This window comes from Centruroides vittatus, unplaced genomic scaffold (assembly GCF_030686945.1).
Source record: "Centruroides vittatus isolate TY-2023 unplaced genomic scaffold, ASM3068694v2 contig_3071, whole genome shotgun sequence".
In the NCBI taxonomy this organism is placed as follows: domain Eukaryota; kingdom Metazoa; phylum Arthropoda; class Arachnida; order Scorpiones; family Buthidae; genus Centruroides; species Centruroides vittatus.
Genome location: NW_027121974.1, coordinates 151,030 through 176,667, shown reverse-complemented (window position 1 = coordinate 176,667; position 25,638 = coordinate 151,030). Strand labels below are relative to the sequence as shown.

The 25,638-nt window shown below is 27.4% G+C and overlaps 1 protein-coding gene across 2 annotated transcripts; it reads left to right on the top strand.

The window, feature by feature from the left end:
* On the top strand, positions 1-25,577 carry Trp1 (translocation protein 1). 2 transcript variants are annotated; one of them, XM_067267697.1, is made up of 8 exons: positions 1-143; positions 5,140-5,260; positions 5,489-5,591; positions 5,660-5,849; positions 9,625-9,708; positions 15,564-15,624; positions 15,722-15,841; positions 24,892-25,577. In XM_067267697.1, exons 1-8 carry the CDS (start codon positions 60-62, stop codon positions 25,281-25,283), a joined length of 1,155 nt encoding a protein of 384 aa, XP_067123798.1. In that variant the 5' UTR covers positions 1-59; the 3' UTR covers positions 25,284-25,577. The 2 variants fall into 2 exon arrangements, with proteins under 2 accessions (XP_067123798.1, XP_067123799.1); XM_067267698.1 differs by lacking the exon at positions 1-143 and adding an exon at positions 838-960.
* Positions 25,578-25,638: the final 61 nt, after the last annotated feature.

The following is a 25,638-nucleotide window of genomic DNA, read 5'->3' as shown; positions in this document are numbered from 1 at the left end:
TAAACATGCTCGACTGTAACAACGTTTGAATCATTCTATTTGGCATTTTATTAACAAACATGAACTGCTGCACTGATCCAAGCTGTTTTAAACGCAGAAAAATAAATGTTTCTAAGCCAATTTTGGAAAATGTAAAACTGGAGGTAAGCGTATAATAAGTCATTTAATATTAATATCAGTTTTTAAATTTAATATATCGGGTTTTATATCTACCAGTTATTTTATGTTTTAAATATAATTTCGAATAATTCGAATAATCGGTTTCTAATAATTTAGAACTCTAAATTATTAGAAACCGATTGTATATAATTTTTAAAAATTCAGTTTTGAACGTAAAAATTCGTATATTGGAAGAAGGTTTCTGATTATTTTACGGCTTAAACCATCTGGAAGTTATAAATTACCAATCGTGCCTTTCAACCATATTTATTCTACGATTCTTTGCTTTAAAATAAATACATATGTTTTAAAGGTTAAATACTAATTTGCTAATTAATCGTATTCAAAATGTGATAATGAGTTTTAAATTTCAAATTTGCCAATCAGCTTTAATTGATTATGATGACGCAAGAGAGACACGTTTTATAAAACACAAAACGAAATATGCTACGTCATTAAAATTTTTAATTTAAAATTACATATAAAATTTTTTAATATTTATTTCTCACATTTTATCAAGCGCTTTAAAAATATAAAATATTAGTTTAATAATCCAGTTCATAACTATTTGGTACCGAAGTCTTTCATTTTAAACAAACTTCAAAATACTAAAATAAAAATATTTTAGTATTATTATCATTAAAAGTGATGTATTTAAATTAAATTCGATAGAAAAGTGAGAAAAAAACGTAAATATAAAAAATTAAAAAATTTCATATTCGGGCGATGACGTCAGATCGATTACGAAGACATTTGACAAGCAAGATGGCGGACAGAAGGAAAGGACGTAAGAAGAAAGAAGTAAGAATAAATCGCGATTAGATTCATTAATCTATTCGAATTTAATTTACAGTACTGTCGGAATGTTGTTAGATGCCGCTGTTTATGTCGGTTGCCCTATAATTATTCTTACTGAAGTTTTACACATGTTAAAATGTATTGTCTTTATACAGGGAAAAATATTTTTTAAACGTATGAAATATAATTATTCACATTGGCTGAATGGTTCACTTTAAATTCCTTAAGAACAGAATGATCTTTTAACTTACATTCTTTTTTTATGAGATTTGTATGCGTTGAGAATGAATTTTCTTAATCACGAAATAAATTCGAATTTTTCTGTCATCTTGCGATTTAATATTTACATTACCTTTGCCAAATTATTAGACCCATTAACTAAAATCATACCTTTCTTTACCTCTTTTTTGTAATATTGTTTAAGGAATGAGTATTTTTTAATGTTGTTCTTATTCTCTATTATCTCCCAAACATTTTAAATTAAATTTTTTATGTGGCAACAGTGTAAATGTAAAAAAGATAACTTTCTACTACAATAAGGAAACGATAGAGGTTCTTATTAAGATATGGCAGCAACTTGATTCGAGCTCCGAAGAGATGGTTGAGACCTTATCGGAGCTGTAGAGCATACTCGTAGGAGCAAAAACGTCAAAGGAATTGTACCTCTATGAATAACCCTTTTCCAGTTATGGTCCCCAAAAATCGGGTTGGGTGTGAAACCTTCTTGTCCGGAGCTTGAATCTTACCTTGGCAGCGTAGTCCATTTATGAGAACAAAAATAAAAATAATGTATAAAGTGTATTCTTTGTGATATAGAAGCATTTACTGGCTGTTAGAGGTGATGATTCAAAACACTAATTTTCATGTTTAATTCTTTATTTTTCACCTTTCATTACCATCACTGTGTATTATTCTATTCTTCCCCTAACAGGGAAGAATAGAAGAATAAACAGTGATGGAATACATGGCACCCTTAAGCAATATTTACAAAGAACTAGGACATCTATTAACAAAAAGATAGAATCTGGTATATTGTTGGATTCCTTTTAAAGACGATGTACAGAAAAGGAAGCTATAGACCATAGTCTTATTCCTGGAATTTATACAATATCTGTACAAGACAAAGTGACAAAAAGAGCTGTACTACTACGAAGTGAACTCTACAGAGCTGTACTACATTGGAGTTTCATGTTTAATTTTTTAAATTTTATTACATTCAAATTTTTATATGCAAAAACTTACTTTTTATTTTGTAAGATGTAATAAATGTAAATATTTTAAATATCCTATCACAATTGCATTTTTATTGAACTATTACATCAAAAACTAACAAATCATCAGTTTTTTTGCCTGGGTCTAATAATTTGGCAAGATAGTTTAATATATTTTCAGATAAAGTAATGAAAGAAAATCTAATATGATTAATACATAGTTTATTATTAATAAACTGAACTTGGATATAAAAAAAAGATTAAGGTTTTAATTATAAATGTTTTAGAAATGTAAATTAAATTGATATTTATGTAACAAAATACTTTAATGATTAATTCTGCAGTTATTAAATGATAGTTGCAAGTGTTTTTTTTTTTTTTTTTTATATTGAAGATTTGTCTTAAAATAAAAAACAGAGAGAAAGTATTATATTAAAGTATTGATAAGCTAATTGAAATTTCATCATATTCAATTGTTTATGGTTGTTATATACAATTGATAAAAATATATTTTACTCAAATCTACACATACATGTATTGATTTAATATCAAAACAAGATTCTGATTAAGTTTCTTAGAATCAGACTGTAATTTGGTCATAAAGTAGGTGCACATTAATACATAAGATGCTATATTTGTTGAAAACATACCAAAAAAAATATGTACTACCTTCTAGCTCTGTGCACAGGATTTTTAAAAGGTTGGAGTTTTAAAAGAAAACATTTTTTCATAACAGTTTATTTATTTTTACAATATGGACATAAAAAACTTAATATAAAAAGTCAGTATTTAAATTTTTAATTCTTCCCAAATAGGGAGTTAAACTCATATTGTGCACTGTCTTACCTTTTTTTAATCAAAATCTATCATAATGCATTGTACTAATTTAGGTAGTTAATCATGGTTTCAGCATTAATATTGTTTACTTGTTTGTTTAATTGACTACAATAAAACTAAATTTTAATTGTGTAATTTATATTAGTAAGATGTTGTGCTGATCCAATACCATATTTTATCTGAACAAACCATATATAAAATGCTTTAAAAATGTATATACATGATTAGTTTATTTAAACTTGTATAATTTTTATACACACACACATATATATTTTCTATTGATGTAAAATAGTGTCATTAACAAATGTTAAGTTTATTAATATTTGCAATATTAATTATACTTTTTACAAGCTTTTTCTTCTTAAATAACATGTATATATATACTGTTGGAATAAATCTTAAATGTATATTTTTGAAAAATGATAATTTTGAATAATATGTCTAATGAAAATTGTTGAAAAGTATGTGTTATAATGTTATAATTATTGAGAAATTATGCATCTAATAAAACCAATAGATGATTTATGTTATACACAAAGAATTTGAATATTTGAAAATATCAACTTTATAGATTTTATAGTCTTTTTCTAAATTCTATTATTAAATTTTGCTGTTTCAGTATATCTGTAAACTAAAAAATTGATAAGATGATGATGATACTGTAGGGAATGTATTGAGTTTTAATATATACATTATTTTGATTTTTTAGGTATCATTTATTTTTTTTGGAATTAAAAAATATTCCAATTATTATGCAATCATAACTTCATAAAAATATTAAATTCCAGCTGAGAGTGAAATCAAGTACATTGGACAGTGTTTATGAAAAATTAATAACTTTTATTTCTTAACTATATTGACTGTCAGCAAATAAGTTTTAGAAAATAATTATACATAATTTTAAATGAAATTTTTGAATAAATTATAGACATAAATGTAACAAATTATATAAACTTAAATAGTTATCATAATCAACTATACATATTTTTCTCCTATGACTTTTATAATTGTTGTTTTTATTATTTTAATTAATTTTGATGCAATATAAAATATAGACTTTTTCTCTATTTTGAAAACTATATTTTTGGATAAGCTAAAGCAGCCAAAATTGTAATATATTTTTACATCATTTTTTCATAAACTGCAATTAATGTGTATAGTTTTATAATGCATTCTATTTAATGTAATAAATTATACATCCTATAAATATAAAATATATTTTATAGCAGTGTTTTTAATGCAGATAAATATAAAATTTGAAATTTACTTCTGCTAAATGATGTTAAATCCTGAATCTTATCAAATATATAAATGCATGAAAGTTATTTTTTCTGTTTTGTATTTTTATACATAAAAATTTTCAGTCAGTTTATAAGTAATTGTAAATTTAAATGCTTTATCTTTACAAAACATCCAGTAGACTCTCATTAATTCATACTCAGAAGGATCGCCCCAACAGCTTGAATTAAAAGAAAACTATTTCTGGATGCTACAGAACAAAAACAAAATGATTTTAACAACACGTTAACATCACATCACATGGCAAACAGAATAATGTTTAATCAGTGAGAAATACAAAACAATGGTACTTGTTAATTCAATGGAATAAAGAAAAAATCATTGGAAAGCTGTGATGAACAAAGCACTGCAGGGCAAATGTAAAGCATCCTAATCATGTGCCAACTGATTTGAAATGTTTTAGAATTTTAATTAATTTAATTTTAAATTCAATTTTCAAATTTCAAAAGTGGGAATATGGGAATAAAATTTTAATCTAGCACATGATGTTGATTCAAATAATCAGGAGGCAGCACAATCAAGTTTGGATTAACAAGAGAATTGTATATTAATTTAAATAGGAATTGGATGGGTACTAGTGTCAGGTCCAGTTCAAATTAAGAGGAAATTCAAATTAATGAAAGTCTACTGTATTTATATTACAAACTACAAAGCTTTGTTTCATAAGTTGTCTTAGAAGTAAACAAATACTTCATCATTGATTGATAGTAAATTAATAAATTTAAATTTATTAAATTATATTAGTTTTAAATTTTAAATACTTGAAAAATGTCCAAACAAATCTTTAAATTTCTTTTATGTAAATAACAATACATGATCTTTATTTTAAATTTAGCAAGAGATACAAGAAGAAAGTAAACCAACTAAAGTTGAATATGCTATTGCCAAATATCTTAGAGACAAGCTTCCGGCAAAAAAGACAACACTTCTCAGTCATAAAGTAGAATATTTCATTGGTAATATAACATTCTTTTAAGATTTTGACATGATTATAATTCAGTAGATTTATATTTTGTACTTGCATTTATATTTTTATTTATCATTACTAAAAAGTGATTTTGTTAACAATATATTTGATAACCATTGGTGAATGGTTATCAAATACATTATACAAATATTTTCAAAAAAAAAAAACAATTTTGTTTCAAAATTTTTAATGTTAAAATTTTATTTCTATATCACAGCTTCAAAAGCTATTGATTGTTTGATGGACTCACCATGGGCTAAAAGTAAGAAGATGGAAGCTAATTTCACAACAAGAGAATCAATCGTGGAGTTCATGGATAAGTAAGTATTTCATGTTGTTTATTGTTTTAATAAAATGCTCATAATTTATTTTAACTTTTTATTTTTAGCATGCTAAGGCACAAATTTTTTCATCGTGCCAAGAAAATTGTTGTTCAGAAAGATAGTAAAAAGAAAAAAAAAGAGAAGGATGAAGAAACTAATGCTGGAAGTGAAGAAACAAAGGAGAAAGAAAAAAAATTGAAAGATAAGGAGAAAAAAAGTAAATCAGAAAAAGAAGAAAAGGCTGACACTAAAAAGGTAAAATAATAAGATACATTACAGAAAGAATAGTATAATTAAATTATGAAGTGATTCGAGATTTGGTTCAATCAAAAAACAATTTGATTTTCATCCTCAGTGTAGCTCATATCAAATTAGCATTTCAGTTAGAAACAATTTTCATTTAATTTGAGAATTTTACAAAAAAGTCAAATATATCATCAATGATTTATATTAGTTCTCAGACATTTTTAAAATTAAAAAATGTGAGTAAAGTTTTAACAGCTGGCATTCATTTTGTCATATTTTAAATAATTTGCAAAACCAGATTTTTCTTTTAAATGTATTTTTGAAAAGTGTGTCAGAACATTTTAATTTTATGTTTTATTTTAAAAAATTCTTTAATTAATGAAATATACTAAGACTAAGCAAATTTCAATAATTAAAGAATTTTTGAAAATAAATTTTAAATTATAGTAATAAATTAAACATTAAATCATCTAAACTTTAAACTGAAAAAGGGGATTCAAGTTTTATATCATTTATGTTTTATATGTGTTTTTTCAAAATAAAAATTTCAGAAATTTCTTGAGTTAAATTAGATATATACATACATATAAGATACTGGGAAAAAAGATATATGTATTTGTGTGTATATGTAGTGTATACAATAGACTCTCAATGAATAAAATTTCAAGTTAGGGAAGTTCACACTCAATCTTGATTTTCCTCTTAATTTAACTCTAATATTCAGTTGAACCTTCATTATCCAAGGTAATGTGGACCAATGCTCCTCAGATAATCAAAAATTCAGATAAAATGGGTGGCCACAGTCATTTCAGATAAAAATTATGAATATAAAAGATTTATATGGTATCAGTTTTAAGTCTTTTACACCTTATTGAATTTAATCATATGTAAGAATGCTTTTTTATAACATTTATTATACAGCTAGTATGTACAATGGTTTTAAGATTAAAAATGTATTGTTGTAGTTAGATTTTAATATGAATGATTTCTCTCATTAAATAATAAAAGGTAACAGAAAGAAATCATTTTATAATACATGTTTCTTCCATGAATTACAGTAAAAGAAATGTAGTGCATTCTCTTCAGCTTCAGATAACGCAAAACCACAGTTAATTGGAGTTTTTATAATTTACAAATACAAAATGCATTGAGTTTAAGTTGGAATAATTTTTAGATTACTTTTCACTAACTCAAAATTTAATATCAAAAGACTTTATTTCATTTTTTGCGTGCTTTCATTTGTGTTTTCAGTCTTCAACCTCAAGATATGATGATATCTTGAAGTTGAAGATTGTTACTGTATAGAAATATTTTTCTGATTTCATGACATAAGATTCAAAACTTTGATGATATTTTGTACCTAAAGTAAGGATCTTATTCTTAAATACAAATTGACAAATCAAATCTTAGTGCTTTAAAATCATTACATTTTTAAATTTTCAAAATCTAAAAATTTAAGAAATAATGATTTCAAAATGTAATAAACACAAATGTGATTTGACAACTTACTGAGTTATTGGCCAGTCAAATTAGTTTGTCTTTGAGTATGTCATATCTCATGATCCTCTTTTTATATATATCTTATTTAGAACTAAACTTTATAAATTTCGCTGTAAAATTTGAATCACATGTTAACCTTTTCATCACTGATAGTGACTACTTAACCAGAGTTTTGATGCTTTCATTCAAAATAGATGAAAATAGCAAACAAGAGAAAACCTAAAGATTTTGTCAATAGCAGAAAAGCTATTTATTGTAAAGACTGTGAAAGAAAACAAAACAAAAATCAGAGATTGAGAAAGAGAATTCAAATAAATGTCAAATTCTATCTGTCTGAAAAACAAGGAGAGGATTTTGGAAATCTTCAATGAACAATAAAGTCAGAACAGAAAATAAAGCATAAATGTGAGTATTCAAGTGCTGAAAAGTGTGTGCTGAAGTGGGTTTATACAGTATAGAATCAAGACTATTTCTGTTGATGGAAAACTTAGGATAAAATCTGAACAGTTGAGACATACCAGATTTAAAGCAAGCAGCAAATGAATGGATAAATTTAAGAAGTGGCATGGAATAGTTTTCAATAAAGTTTGTGGTAAAAGTACAGAATTATGATTGCACAAAGTGATTGAAAAGTTTACCAGAAATTGTACAGAAATATAGCCTGAATTTTAGTTCAGATGAAACACCTTATTTTTTAAATATCTGTTATCTTTGAACATTGTTGTTTTGTCTGATTTATGTCACAGAAAAAAAAAAAAGAATATGTAACTCTTGGAAGGAAACATAACAGGCAATGAAAAACTGCCAGCATTATCAATTGAAAAATCTTCAAGGCATTGATGTTTCTGCAATGCTGAAGTGTCACCTATACAATATGCAGCAAATAAAGTATGCATAACATCAGAGATTTCCTCTAACTGCCTAAAAAAATTAGACACTTAAATGATTTCTTTAAAACAGAAAAACTGATTTTTTTTATCAGCAGTGCAAATTCCCATTCTAAAAGCTATAACAGTTCAATTTTTACCACCAAAATACAACTTATATATTGTAACTTTTAGATCAGGGAATTATTCAAAATTTCAAATTATGATATAGAAATAATATTGTTAAAGAGATTCAAGTGAATATGAAGTGAACCTGCTAGATGCGATGCAAACGATTAACGAAGTTTAGAATGAAGTTCCACAAAACATCATTACAAATTGCTTTACAGAAACAGGTTTCAGTCAATAACTTGCTGATGCTTAGAATAAATTAGAATCCATTGACTATACAGTGGAAGACTGAGATGATCTCATTACAACAATGAATGATGAAAAAGTGAAAAGTGATTGATTTTCTTTTCAGCACTGACAATGATCTGTCTGTGGGCCCTCATCTGAAGACAACATTGCTAAAGTAAAGAAACAAGTGATGAAGATGAAGAAGAAATAAATCCTGTCAAAGACAAATATCATGTTCCCATATATTTAGGGAAGTCAGTAAAGTTCTTGAGCTTTTAATGGGCTTTCTAGAAATTACATTATTTATAAAACAAGATATATTTGAGGCAGTCAGCCACATTGCTTCTTGCTCAGTAATGTTTTCAATGACTTATTAATGACAGACTTGTTTAACAGACAGGTGTGTATAGTATTCGAAGATTTCCAAATAACAGGTACACTGAAAATTCTGAATAGACTGAGCCTCTCAAGTTTTTTCATAGGATGCTGGAGTAGTGATTTTAAAAAACTCTGGTGGAATTATCTGGCATGCAATCAGACTGTAAGTGTAAAAAGTAATTAGCTAGTCAATAGGAAAACACAATGAAATGCTAAAATAATTTTATAAATTTTTTCTCATTTACATATCCATGTAATGATTTTTAATAATATATTTATGAATTTCCTATTCAAATTATTTCATTTCTTTGTGTATATATATATATACTTTCTTACTAAAATGGCTATGACTTTATTAATTTTAAAATTATATTTATATATGTTTTTAATGTTTCAAGTTAACAATTTATATCTCATAATCAAAATTGTAGCAGGTAAGTTTAAATGTTTTAAAACATTTGTTAAAATTTAATTTTTTCATTGATTATTTATTTATAGGTGACTGTATAAATTAAAAATATTTGTAGCAGGTCAGGTCAGATAAACAACTGATGATGATTGGATAAAATATATATTTCTATCAGTATTTTTTATATATACTGATTTATATCTTTTTTATTAATATATTGTATTGGTTGTAGTTAGTATAAAATAAAATGTAAAAAATGTTTCTTTTAAAGGAAGAAGGGCCCGAAAAGAAAAAAGAAAAGAAAAAAATTAAACTGGACATGCATCTTGAACAAGTATTTGTTGATGGAAATGAGGTAATTTTAATTTATTAGGTCTAGATTGCTTATATAAATGTATTTTTATAAGTTAAAAATTTAAGAATTTATACTAAAAGGTTATAATCTTAATTCTGTTTACTTGAAGTGTCTTGAAATATAAATGCTGTTACATACAGACTACTTATTAGTCTACTATATCACTTATGATTGTTACACTCTTAAATATGTGAATTATGTATAATAATAGGAAAACACATAATAATTCATATTCCACCAGTATATTTGATTTATCAATATATAAAAAGTAAATAAATTTATTTGTGATGATTGATTTTTGTTTTATGAAATTAATTTTTCAATAATAATAATTTATATTTAAAATATCTCAAAAACAAGAATAAAAAAAATCCCTCTTAGTGCCCACAAGCTGGGAAAAGTAATCTTTTCTTTTCTCAGGCCCAAATTGGGATAGCCAGATTGGACTGGTGTGTCCAACATATGCAGGACACACCACTCTGAAAACTTTATGGGGGGGTTGTTTTTGGTCTGATTGGTTTCCCAGAGCACTAGGCTGACATTTTAACTGTTTGACCATCTGGTTATCAACTATTAAATCTTCAATTTATTCAAAATACTGGGAAATGAAATTTATTAATCTGTTTAAATATAATCAATGTAAATAAAAATATATATAAATTTTGAAAAATCATATACTATTTTGTTTAATGTAGATTAAACTTATTATATTTGTAAATTAATTTTTTTATTTTGGGATTGTACACTAATATCAATGAAAATAAAATAGTGAATTTCAAATTAATAGCTTGACAGTTTTCCAACAATGTGCATCGCTAAATAATTAGAAAATAATTATAGTCAGTGATATGTTATATACTAATCTAGGAGTAATGAATATTTTTTCTATCTGTTTATTGTTTTTACATAAATTTAATAAAAACACAAACATCATTTAATTCTTTTAACTTATCTCAATTGTGGTTGACTTTCCATTGAATAATGAAGTGTATACAATATGTCAAATACAAATACTGTACATTCACATTTGTATAAGATATAATTGTCATATTTGAAGCAGAAGAAATTGTGTTAAAATACAGTCAAGTCTGCATAAGTCAACACCCGGATAACTCGACACCATCGGTTAAGTAGTCACTTTTCTGTGGTCCCGGCCGACTTACATAGGCATTAATGTTAAAAAAATTCCGGTTTACTTGACACCACTGGATAAGTCGACATACTTTTGCTGTCCCACACTCTGATAAGTCGTCACCCCCTCCTGAAAAAATGAATTCACTCCGCACATGTGGTGCAAACTCATTTTTTTTTCAGGAGGGGAGTCGGTTTATTTATTAATATATATTAATAAAAATGCCTTAACATTTTATGTATCTTTATGTATAAAATAATAACAGATAAACAAAAAGAAAATATACAATCTACATCAACGTCACACCAGAATCCAATTTTACATTTTCTCATGCCAGAGGCATTAAGAATCCTTAGACGTTACTTGCCAATGATTGACAATTGCGAAGATGATGTTTTCAAGGCGTTCGTGATCGTTGAAAAAGAAAGTCGAGACAGTTAAGTGCTCAAAACAAACAACACTAAACAAATTTTTCAGTTTTTCATCTACAGAGTAATTGTAAATGGAGGACACAATGTATTGTAAGCCTATACTACTGTATAATGCACTACTGTATTTTATTAATTGTAGTTTTGTGGTTTTTTTCCAACTTCGCTTTAGTCATCACATCGGATAACTCGACACATTTCCACTTCCCCTCGGAGTGTCGACTTATGTGGAGTTGACTGTATATATAATTTTGCAAACTGCTTTTATTGTAACTGCTGTTAAGAGCAAATACTTAATTTGTTTGGAAAGTTTTCTAAAACTAATATAATGTTATTCGTTCAGATTGTTTTGACTGACTATTTACTTTTGGTTCTCAATAATAATGTGAATATTATGTTTATGTAATAACAGATCATATATTTTTACTATCTTTACTGATGGGGAATTGTAGTTAAAAACAAATTTAGAACATTATTATTTTTCTTACAATTAAACAAAATTCAAAACTAATTAGCAATAAAAAAATTTATTTAAATATCTAACATATTAACATAAATATAATTTTGATTTTGTTTAAAGACAACAGATAAATTTTAATATAAGAATTATGCATATTTACTAGGTAAAAAAGAAATATGAACATCATTGTCAGTAATCATATTTAAGAATTATGGCTTGTCATTCTAACGTGACAGTTTATATTTTTGTCCTGAATCAATAAATACTAAATGTCCCATACTATACCGTTATAGAACTATCTCAAAGAATAAATTAAAAGTAAATGATACAGAAGTGATTTAATTTTTCATTAATGAAATATGTATAAATAAAATGTAATCACAACATTAATTTTGATATATAAATTTAAGACACTCATCACTGTAAATTATTTATTGAATAATTACAAATAATTTTATGACTTGAAAAATGTAGAAAATAAGATTTAGTATTTTCAAAAACATTTTATTTTTAAAAAGATAAAATTTAAATAACAGCTATGATCTTTTTAATAAAATACCAATTTTTACAAAAAAACTATTTTATTTAAATATTATATATAATATAATATTCATGCAAAAAATATTTTATTATATTTTCTAATTAATACTACAAATTAGACTATATTAACAGTTTTCTACATAGAAAAATTAGTTTATGGTTTAATACAGATGGAATAGGACATTTGAATATTCTCAACTTTCAGATAGAGAACACAAACTAATCATGTCAACATGCTAATGAATATCATTGTCATAATCTTAAAACAAAGTGGCTGAAAAAACATGCTATCATAAATGACTGTTGTTGTAATGCAAGAATGCAGCCTGAAATTTCTGAGTTTAGGTCACCCACATGGCTGATGGCTTGTGTAGTCTTGGTATAAGAAGGTAGGCTACCACAAAAATACAATAGTTCATGACCAATAGTAACACATTATTTTGCAAGGAGCTGTCTTACAAATATGGATGTGCAGATCATATGTAAGGCATTTGTAAACTATTGATACTAGTGATGTAACAAATATTTGGTTACTAACTGGTATTCAGCCTATTTTTCGCTATTCGGCCGAATACTGAATATTTAAATCACTATTCGGCCGAATACCGAATACCTAAAAATAAGAGTAAGAAATAACAAAAACACAGTAAATTAGTCATTTTGGTAACTTTTATTAATGCTGAACATTAATAATGATAATTTAAAGTTAATAAGAAATAGCATCTAACTCTAGTATTAAATTATTTTGTAATTCAATAATATTATAGCCTTTATCTAGCCCAATATCTTATGGCATTGATGGCGTGTAGGTTAGAATGTATTGGGCATTAATGTTATTGTTTAGTTAATTATGTTATATTCGTATTCTTGTATATTTTAATATTTTTTACGAAACATTTTATTGAAACTTATCGTATTTAATGAAAGAATTATTTATTTCTAGAAGATGAGTAACTAATTTATAATTTATTTTACATATAAAGCAAAGAATAAGCATTTCTCATTATATGCAAAAGATAACATTTGAAATCATGTTAATTTTAAAAATATTGACAAAAACAATAGCAACAAAATATCACCAAACTTCACAAATAGAAACCCCCAATAATATATTTGAACTGTTCCACAACTGGGGAGAAACTAGACCATATGTCCCCACTAAAGTATATCCTTAGGGTACTATTCGGTCGACAAATACATAGTAAAAATAAAATTTTAGTGCTTAATTAATGAGTTAAAAAGATCGATTGCAAATAAAATAACTTGTAAGTTATAACTTACATCTAAATACCAACAACTGCCGAATCATATTGGGCTATTTATGGCTATTACATAAATTATAAACCAATTTGGCACTAGAGGTAGACATTAGACTCCATCTCATTTTAACTTTAATTAATTAAATTATAATTATTAATTTAAATAATTTAGACCTACCGGAAGAAAAAATCATAGTGACAGCGGGCCAATAGAAAGCAGGGTGCACGATCCTTGCCATAATGCGGTTTGCGCGCTAATTTTCATACGTGCGTTAATCAAGCCGAATAGTTTGGCTGAATATTCGGCCAGGAGCATGGCCGAATGGCCGAATATTCAGTATTCGGCTGAAGCCGAATATACTATTTGTTACATCACTAATTGATACACATGACAATGTGAATAAGTATGCTTATATTTTATTTTTCCTTACCTTGCAGCTTTTTATGTAGCTTGGTATTTGTGTGTGATGCATTTGTTTTTCTGTTAAGTAAAATTATTTTTTTTTAAAGTAGCTGACCACTATATTGTGTTTATTTTAAATTCAGTTGAAGGATGGAAGTGCAACCCATGTGGCTATTTTCCCAGATAGTATAATTATATTCTAATTCATCTGTTGATGCATATTTACTTAATTTACTATTGCAAATATAAGAAGATATCCAAATAACAGATTTATTTTTAAAACTGTAGGCAGCATGACATTGTACTAGAAAACAAATGTAAATGCTGGTAAAACATTTTAGTTGCCATTGAAATTTTTATTCAGAAAATTGTTGGTGTGTTCTAACTTTATTGGATTTGATATAATACAGAAAAATGTATTTCTTGAGGATTAAATAAGTATTATTCTCTCTTAACGAAAGAAACAACACTTTCTTTATTATAATGTATATACTGTATATGTAAATATTTTGAATTAAGTTTTACTTTATATAATCAAATCAATATCTAAAATAGAACAAGATGGTATCGGACAAAATTTTCCATTTCATAGAGGGTTATGTTTTTATCAATGCAGAAAAAGAATAACATATTTTTTAAACTTTTCATATTTGCTACTACTTACATGCTCATATAAGTGTCCTCATGTTTCAAATACATGAAAACACTAAAATGGTATGTGATGCAATAGAAGAAAATTTTTGATCTGTGCAAAAACCTAATATTCACAAAATTAGTTTTAATTTTCCTATTTCTGAAGATATACTACTTAGTCAGCACTTAATGAATTAGTTTTTCAAACCTGTTGATAGTTATAATAAGATTGAGTAAGAGTATTTTTATTTAAAAAGTAGACAAATTTATCGACAATATAATTCTAAAAATCAAGTTTTGTTATTCTTTATATCAGTAATACAATACTGAATTTTGACTAGTTTTAAAAATTTTTTCAGATGCATTGTTTGTTTTAGCTAGAAACAGCAGCAACAATGAGATGGAGCATTTTCTCATAAAACATCTCATTGTAATCATTTGATAGATTTATTTAAGAAAAAATGGCAATACATCAAATTATTTTGATTTTGCATATAAAATTTTTCTCCCTCATGTGCATATTTTATAAAATATTCTTTACTCAACAAATGAGTTAATTCTTTTGGAGTTGGAAAGGAATAGTGGTACTGCATTGCCACAACTATGTTCTAGACAATGGAATTGAGATCTTAAAGAAAAAAACTGATACTATTATCAAATCATGAGAGTTAGTATATTTTATGTAGAAAATACATTTTGGAATAGAATAATTTGCAATTTAGTCAGGTTTCCATTTTGTAGAGGGTTCATTTTAAACAGATCATTCACAAACTATAGTAAAATTTATGGTTATTTTATGGATCTTTCAATAAACACATTGAATAATGCAACATTTAAATAAAATCTAGTATAAGGTAACTATTAGATATGCTTATTTTTGAAATTAGTTCAGAAACAAATAATTTAAAAAGATTATTAAATATATTTAAATTTTAATAATTTATAATGTTTAGTAAATGTGTTTATATGTCATTTATTATTATTATTATTATTATTATAGGCTTATGTTTGGATTTATGATCCAATTCCAGTTAGAGCTTGGGTGATTGGAACTTTATTAGGTTTGTTAATTTTCACAATTTTTAAATAAAAAGTTTTAGAACGATTTTAATTTACATTTAATATTAATACAAAATTATTTTTTATATATATTAACAGTTGTTGGTGCTGTATTAGTATGCTTGTTTCCACTTTGGCCCAAAATTGTTAGACATTATGTGTATTACTTGAGTATTGCAGCAACTGGCTTTTTAATATTAATTATTGGTTTAGCTGTTGGTAAGTATCATTCATTAATCTTTTACTACATTATTGAGAATACCATGATTTATAATATTCTTAAATATAATAACATTTGTTTAACTAATTGAATTAATATTTTCGTTACTAGAAAAACAATCAAATGATATCTATGTTTGTTCTTCCTCGTTAAGTATACAAGTTTAGTAAAAGTTACAAATAAAAGAGCATGACTAAAACGCTGATTTTATTATATTGTTATATGAAAAATAAATTTTGATATTTAAAATTATTTTATAAATACAAAAAACATTCAATTAACTATCAAATTCCAGTTACTCTGGGCAATGCAATTTCTTTAAACTTTCATACATAAGTAAAAATTTTGTTTGCCAATAATTTTGAATAATATATAATATGAATAAAATAACTGAATATTTTATTATTTTTCTTAATTGCTATACTGTTTAATTTACATTTTGGAATTATCAACAACTATTTCAATTTAATCTATTAGTGAAGATCCTTACGTAATCCGTTATGATCTTTACGATGATCCGTCTCGAGTTGGTTCTTACGACTCGAGAATGTCCGTACGATGGTTCAAGGAAAGCTACACCTCCACACTCAGTCCAGTGAATATTTACAGTTTATTTACAAAACAAATATTTACAGGATGTACAAGTTCGACAACATTACATACACTATGCAACAAAGGTATGGTGTCTCACGTCAGCTTGTCTGTTGGGGACTATTAGACTCGGGGGAAACTCCGGTCGGTTTGCGGAGTTGGCTCAACCGTGTGGCTGTCTGGTCTCTACACTAACCCTTCCCAGAGGAATTCCTAAGAGGAGAACACTCTCTCTACACCTCACGGGCTTCCTAAGTGTCAGAGACTACCACGTATCCGGTCTCTCGCCCTTCTCCCCGTTCCCCTCGCCACTCTTAAAATTTAAAGGGTTCCACGGCGACAACTTGCGACCAATCAGGTCCTTCTTTTCCCCTGGGAGCTTCCAAAGACGTCCTCCCTCCTCTCGGCGACGTAGCTTACAGTCGCGTCCGTTCCTTGTTTACATTTCTCAAATCGAGCAACATGTGGCAAACACATTGACGCGTACCCATAAACGGAGACGTTACCCCTTTGTTCTTCCCAGCCGTTTATAGGCCCAACGCCAGGTGGGACCAATTACCCCGGTCGTGTGGCTTTTAGACCTGCTATGCTAAAAGCGGACCTTTACACTATTCTTTATATTTTTAATATTGAGAATGTCGACAAACACATATATATCTGATGCAGAATTAATAGACATTATTACATTTTCAATTAAAATAATTGACACTATTTTACACCAAAAACACATGGAAGAAACTAAAACGTTTTCATACATCCACCATGTCTGATCACAAGGAACAAACAGTCTTCTTTTACAATGGTGACCTTTTGTTAGAGGTTATTTATGACACTGTAAAAATATGCATTAATAAATCATTTTAATTTAAAGGTATTATCTATATTGTGAAATTCAAATGTCAAACTGTATATTGATATCACAAATATTAATAATTTAATAATTACTTTCAACCTTTTTAAAAAATCCTTATTAGGTTTATCCCCGTCAATATATAATTAACAATTTAAATATTAAAAAAATCTTAGAATTACTTTTAAAAGTTTGATATAATAGAATCTCTTGACAGATTCTATTGGAATTATTATGACAATCTCAATTTTATATGGAAATCAGACTAAATGCTCAATGATTAATTTTTTAATAAACCTCATTTACATGTTATAACAATTTCAATGTAAAAGTTTGATGCAAAACAAATTTAAAATTTTACAGTAAATACATTTGTAGATTAAAGTCAATGGATTTTCTAGTTAAAATTAGTCTTTGAAAAATTTATTCAAACTGCTTTTGAAATGAAATGAAAAAACTCAAAGCAGCACATTCACATAATATGTGTATTAGTAAAAAGAAGACTTATATTAATGCTATAAAATCTATAACAACATATGGAAATAATTTGAAAAAATTATGTCTTATTTTAATTCAATATTCAGAAATTTTGCAAAATAACTTCTTTAAGTTGAAATATTTATCATCATACAGTTTAATCATGTCAGCATTAGATAGAAAAATCTAAAATAATATATATATACACACCCAGATAATTACAATAAAGGTAATAATATATGCAAAAAGTCTCCCCCTGCAGTTAAAAATATAACATCCCTTTAAAAAATACATTATAAAAAAAGCAAATAATAAAAATAAGTTAGAAAACACAAAAAATCAGATATTACTAGGATATTATGAATTCACAAAGAATGAACTAAAATACTAGATAAATTTACTAGAATATCATGTATAGAAATAAACAATAATCTAAAAATACATGTTTTTAAAATATGATTTAAAAAGTAAATTGCATATAATAATAATAACAAAAATAAAAAAATCTTGCCATAAAAAATTATATATTTTTTTACATATAGATTTTAAGAATTATATTTTGACATTAATAATATGAGCAGAATTGTCACTACAAAACTCTGTATACAGGTAAGAAAATTATTACAGTTGTGTTCCAATTGTTTTCAGGTAAATACCACCAGAATGCCTTAAAATCACTACCCCAGTAACATATTAAAAGGCTTGCAAAGGATCTCTCTGTGTTCAGTTTTCAATGTAACTGTTGTTTGAAAGTCTGTGATTGCATTGTTCAGTCATTACTGGTATTCAAAGACAGCTACTCAAACTGGGTATACATAAATAAGCATCACACATACAACCATTTTCCAGCAAAATAATAATTGGCCACGTACAGCTTGGATTTTCCAAGAATTTCTCTATCACTTTGCTACATTTCCTTGGCCTTTCAGTCTTCATATTTGCTACCCATCAAGCATTTATGGGACAGATGAGACACTAGCTTAGGCTATCTATAATTATTAGGGATTTGGAGTAACAGTTGTAATGTCTATAGGCAAATTGTCACAGAACAGCATATAGTGTGTGCATGCCTTCATACATGACTATATGAAGGCTAGGGATTGCAATCCAGCAGTGTTTTGAATCCAGCTGGATTTTTGCTGGATTGAAATCATTCCAGCTGGATCCAGCGCGGATCCAGCATGGATGTATTTTTGGTGCAATAAAGTGTTATCTGTCTATCTATCTATCCTGCAATTTATGTTTTTTAATGAAATAAAACATTTTTTAAAAATACTTAAAAAGCTTTTATTATTTAGACTGGTATAAATCAGTAAAACTTCTTACACATTTAGGTAGTAAACTTAACTTTGGTTCGGTTTAACATTTGAGATAGAGATAATTAACTTTAAATGTTTAGTTAGATTATAATTATAATGTAATCTTTAAGTTAAATAATAGCAAAGGTAATTCTACTGATTAATTTATATTAATATATTATAATAATGTAAGGACGGATAATCAGTGGCTAAGTGGCTATCAGTCTTACCAGTTTTCATATATAGGCTCTACATATTAGTCTGTAGTTATTTATAGGTATATAAAACTATGTACTGGAAGTAGAATAAGTTAAATAAACTACACCTTTATCAATCCAGCAAAATTTAATAAAATAATAACGTTTTCAATCATTTTTAACGATCTTCCTCGGTTACAAAAAAAATAGAACATTAAATATAGAACATAAAATGTGTTCGGAATAAATATGAAAATTAACGAAAAATGCCCAAACAGACAAAATATAGATAAATAAACAAAATAAATAGCGGAAAAAATATATACAGGGTGTTTTTTTTAACTGACGGTACTCAGAAACATCTGTAGAGCAATCTAGCAGCCGGACTGTCGCCAAATTTTGTAGAGTGACTAAAGATGACATGGAAAAGAGATTCCGCGAAGAAAAAAGTAGTACCTAAATTCGCCGGTAGAGGAGGATTTGGCGCTGTTGTAGCGAAAAAGCTACCAGCACTTCACTGAAGAAAGGGTCATCAGTCGCTTTTTTCCACTTGCATGGGCCGCCTCGCTCCCCGGATCTAACCCCATGTTACTTTTTCCTGTGGGGTTACTTAAAGTCCAAGGTCTATCTTGTTAGTGTCCCAAACTTGATGACTTTGAAGGACAACATTTCTCGAACTGTGATGAACATTCCTGCGGACATGTTACGTTCGGCCATAGAGAACACGGTGTTCAGGATGCAATGAGTTGTCCAGCAGGACGGTGATCACATTGAAGAAGGGAGAAGGTTATTTGCTGATTAATTAAACTTTCGTTATTACACTGAAACCTCTGTCTGATTATTCATTCGTGTGTTTGTTAATTGCAGCTGGATTTTATGCAGATTTTTAGCTGTTTTGCTACAACAGCGCCAAATCCACCCCTACCGGAAAATTTAGGTACTACTTTTTTCTTCGCGGAATCTCTTTCCCATGTCGTCCTTAGTCACTCTTCCAAATTTGGCGACAGTCCGGCTGTTAGATTGCTCTACAGATGTCTCTGAGTACCGTCAGTTTAAAAAAAACACCCTGTATATAAGATCCAATGAAACCAGCATTGTCCGTTAATAACATTAATTAATGTAAAAGGATCTCCACATGGTAGACAATGAGTCCGCATCTCTATGGTTTATACAACCAGTTGTCATGTGCGCCTTGCAGATTTCCAATCTCTCAAGATGTTTGACCGTTTGCCTATTTGTCGTCGTTTTTATAATTGCCGCTTGATCCCATTGAACGTTAACATCCTTCTCTCTTGCGTCTGATGGCAGCGCAGTGTTGTCAAGGTTCTTACTGATTGTATATTTGTGCTCTTGAGCCTTTGTTTTAAACTGCGCATCGTTGCACCCACATAAACGAGCTTGGAATTGAAACGTTGGTCGTGTAAAGGCACCGAATATATACCCGTTGTTGAATTCCGATCCTCTTTCTTTTTATCGTTTCTTAAAAGTTTGAAAACAGTGGGATTACGTCGGTATACAATACGAAAATTATTAGACCTGGCAGTACATCTATGTATCTTGTTTAAAAATGGAATGTAATTAAGCACTATTCTTTTTACATTTATTCCAAACACATTTTATGTTCTATAGTTAATGTTGTATTTTTTTGTAACTGAGGAAGATCGTTAAAAGCGATTGAATACGTTATTATTTTATTAAATTTTGTTGAATTGATTAAGGTATAGTTTATTTATAAGTAATTTAATTATTAGTGTTAGTAAAGTAGTGAGTAAGTAATTAGTAGCAGTCTAGTAGTTAGCAAAGCGGCGACGCGACGACATAGACTTTTGCGCAATTATTTAGAAAGTTAATTGAGTATTTGCGGATCCGCAGCGCTGGATCCAGCACCAAGTGCTGGATCCAGCTGGATTGCTGGATGAGGGATCCAGCAATTGCAATCCCTAATGAAGGCATATGCATCCAGTCAAGAGGAGTTTCAACAAAGTACAGTAGAGCGTCGTTTATCCGAATCAATTGGAGACTGGGGTTTGGATAATCGGTTATCCAAAAAATAAGTTATGTACGAAAAAATATATTAACCTATCTCACGTTGAAATTTTTCTCTGTTGCGTGTTGCTTCGCATTGAATTTTCGTCGATTTTAAGCCTAACGAAAATTTTAGTGGCTATTGTATCGTTAAAAATTATTTCTTTATTTTGTACAAACAAAATAAATATATTGAAAAATATAAAAACAAAAAAATTATACTTTAGAAGTTAATCTAGTATCAAAACATTCGATTCAGCACGACACAGTCCGACTGGAAAGCTTTCGGTTAATCGACGTTTCGGTTGATCGGCTTTCGGATAAACGACACTTTACTGTACTAAGTTTAAAGAATCCTTTAAATTGCATTGCTGTACCATAAGAAGTTGTCCCTTTGCTATGATGATAATGTTGTAATCACTTATTACAGTCATTACTCTTGCATTAATAAAGTTTTGTTTGATTCCAATACCACATTCTTGGTGTGTAATAGTTTTGTTTATATACATATAATTTAACATTTTTCATTCTTTGTACTTTTTGATATATATCAGTTAATGATTTAAAATCAGTTTAAAAACATTATTTAGTCAAATTGAGTGAAGATTGAGAATCCATGCATTGAAGCAAAATATAATGAATTTGATAATAAATTATATAACTTTATTTGAATCACTAATTACTGATAATTATTTTACTAATTCATACAAAAATAATAATTTTGTGTACTTTATTTTTCACAAATAATTTATTAATTATAATTCTACATTAATAATATAATATTAACATACCTTTTAGTCCACAAACAGTAAATATAATTTTATATGATTGATATTATACAATGAACAACTTAAAAAATATAGCTTCTTTTCAACGAAACAAACAAAAAATTTATATTAAAAGTAAAATCTTCATTAAGCCCATGCAAGATATGACATGACCACCCTCTATTTTCCTCCCCCTTGACCTTTCATCACCGAAATTTAATAGCATCAATGCTCCTTATACACAAGCTACTGTACCAAATTTTGTTTTTTAATCTTCACTCCATTCTGAGATATTAAATGAAATAGATGCCAACACACATACGAATTCACGGAATATCTTTGCCATTTTTGAGTTTTTTGGGTTCAGGGGTTTCAAAACATGAGATTTGCAAAAAAAAAAAAAAAACTCAGAAGATCAAATTTGGCACAATTCCAATACTTTCCCTTGTTATGAATAGATAACAGCCAGGAAAGTAAAAGTGAAAAAACATCATGGACAAAAGTCCTGCAACTTTGATTAAATTCATAAAATTGTTATAACAACTTATTTTTTTATATAGAAAATAATCATTCTGTGTTTTAACTTGAATTAGCAGAAGTATTTTGCATATTTGACTTGTTAGAATTTAAATATAGCTATGGCTCCTAATTGTAAACCCATTGGAAAAGATGTGAGAGTTAATTATTATTAAAAAGCATTTAGAAGGTGTTTCCAACTCAGAAATAATCAAGCTAATGGAATGTCACAAATTATTATGGGATAGAATCATTAAAAAATACAAAGTAACTGGAAAAACAGGTGTGCAAAATCAGGAAGACCACATTATACTAGAAAGACATCTGAGAATTTTATCTTCTAAGAAGTTCTAGCATAAATTCAGTTAAAATGTTAACAAGTGGAATGAAATAACTAAACATTTATTTCCCAAAAAAAAATGCAGCAAGGCAGAGGTGTTAAAAGAAATGGGCTATGGATTTAAGCAAACAAAAAAGAGACTACTACTTACAAGTCAATGAAACAAAACAGTTTTAAAAAGGTGGTATAGAAAATATAAAGATAGGGACATTAATAAATGGAAAAAAGTAATATTTAGTGACAAATCAAGATTTTGTCTGTCTAAGGATGGAAATGCAAAGGGTGAGGAATATCATCCTAATTGCATTTCAAAGGCTGTAAAATTTACACCAGGGATTATGGTATATGGAACTTGGAATTTTAACTGCTTATGGACTTGGAGCTTACAAATTGTGAATCAATGTTTTGATTCATCAGTTTACATTAACATACTAGATGAAAATCTTATACCAATAGCTTTTCTCATGGTGAATACATTTGTCAACAAGATGGTGCACCTGCCCATACAACCAACAAAACAAAATCATACTTTGGAAACATGGGAATAGAGATATTAGACTGGCCTGGCCATTCACCAGACCTTAATCCCACAGAAAAAAATAAGGTGAAGAAACAACTGAAAAAAAGTCATATTTTAACTTTCAAAGAATTAGAGGAAAACATATATCTATTATAGAAAGAAATTACTGTCCAAGTATGTGAGAAAATTAATTTATTCCATGCCATAAAAGAATTGAGCAGTTTTAAAGGCCAAAGGTGAGCCATGCAATAGTAAAATTAAAGTTGCAGGACTTTTGACTCAGTTTTCTTGTGTTGCAGAATTTTTGTCCATGATATTGTTTTTACTTTTTTGTATTGTACTGTAAAAATATATAATTTCATAATAAAATATTGTGGTGTTTCAAAAGAAAAAGAATGCCTCTTCCTATTTGATTAGATTTTTTTTATACGGCAAAGTTACCGAGGCTCAAAAAGCTGTTCCTTGGCTGTATAGCTAAATAACTTTTTGGCATAATTATGTAAGAAGATTTAAACTTTCATTTTTTTAATGATTTTACAGTTATAGGTGAATAACTGTAAAGTCTAAGTAGTTACTAATTGAAGTAACTTACAGTCTATGTTTCTATTCTATAAAATTTTTATAAGATCTTTTTAAAATCTGTTGTTAATTACTCTAAACTGAATAATTTAATACAGATATAAACTAAGTTTTTTTCTGTTATTATCACACCACTTAATGGTCTCAGAAGTAATAATATTCTATCTATGTGCAATACTACACTATACTATACTAAAATACTGTAGTTTATTGTACATACAACTATTGTATATTTTAAATTGATATCAAATAATAAACATGAAAATATAAGAATATATTTCTTGTAAATGTAAATATGAAGTAACAACAAAATTATTTGTTTTATAGCTATTAATTTTTGAATTTAGATAATGTATGAAGTAGGTCTTAAATATAAAAAATTTATAACATATGCACTGGGAAAACAAAATTTGTTTATTTTGTGCATGAAAGCAATAACAATTTTAAATTTATTTTGTATTTTTAAAAACTTAAATTTTTATTTCTATTTAAATTCATTAAACTAATCTATAAATTTGAAATTTTTTTTAAAAATGTAAAAAATTATGAAGATTTAGGTGCACTTTCATTCATATTAAATAATGTATACAAGATTTAAAAAATTATTTTATTAAAATTTAAGTTTTTCAATTAGATTAAATTAATGTTTATTTTTTCAGAAGAAAAAAATCTTTATTATAGAAACTGTAAAAATGATAAAAATACAAGTTCATCAAATGATCTGCAGTTTACCTAATATTTAAATAATTTTCATATACAGTGTATAACTTATAGTGTATTTCAAATTTGTGTGTTTTATTGCATGAAATTATCATAGGCTTATGGTAATTTGTTAAAGTTTGTATAAGAATAAAATAAATCTTATTTCATACAATTCTTATTTTTACAGTTCGACTGGCAGTATTTGTTATCATCTGGCTTGTATCTTTTGGAAAACATCATTTATGGTTATTACCAAATCTTACAGAAGATGTGGGTTTTATAGAATCATTCTGGCCATTATATAAATACGAATTTAAAGGACAAAAAGATAAAAATGGAGAAAAGGAGGAAAAACCTATACAAACCAAAGAAACAACAGAAGATAAAGAAGAATCCACAACAGATCAGGAAGGAAAAGAATCTGAGGACCAAGTGCATTCAGAATCTGAAAAAGATAGTGAAGTGGAAAGGGACAGAATAGAAAGAGAAAATGGAGACAATGGATTTGAAATTCTTGATCCTTGTGAAGAATTGGACCAGGACAAGAAAGACAAACCAACAGTAAATCCGAAAGTATAATTGTTAAAAAAATTAATGTATTTCCTTTCTGTTTTATATGTGATCATAAAAAGTATGGAGGAATATATGGCAGATGTTTTGTAATTTATTTGCAATGTGTAACTTCAAACAAAGATCTATTCTCTGTTGCATTTTTAATTCAAGCATTCCTCTTTTACAACTTGGACTTTTTATCTTCACATAAATGTTTAACCGTGCACAGATCTGGTTATTAAAAAAAATTATAAATAATAACCATTTAACTGACAGTGCCTGGATAAGAATATTTACAAATAAAAGTACTGATTGTAGCAAGTTTTTGAGTATTTTCTATAATTGGTTTAATCGTTTATAATATTCTGTAACTACATTACTA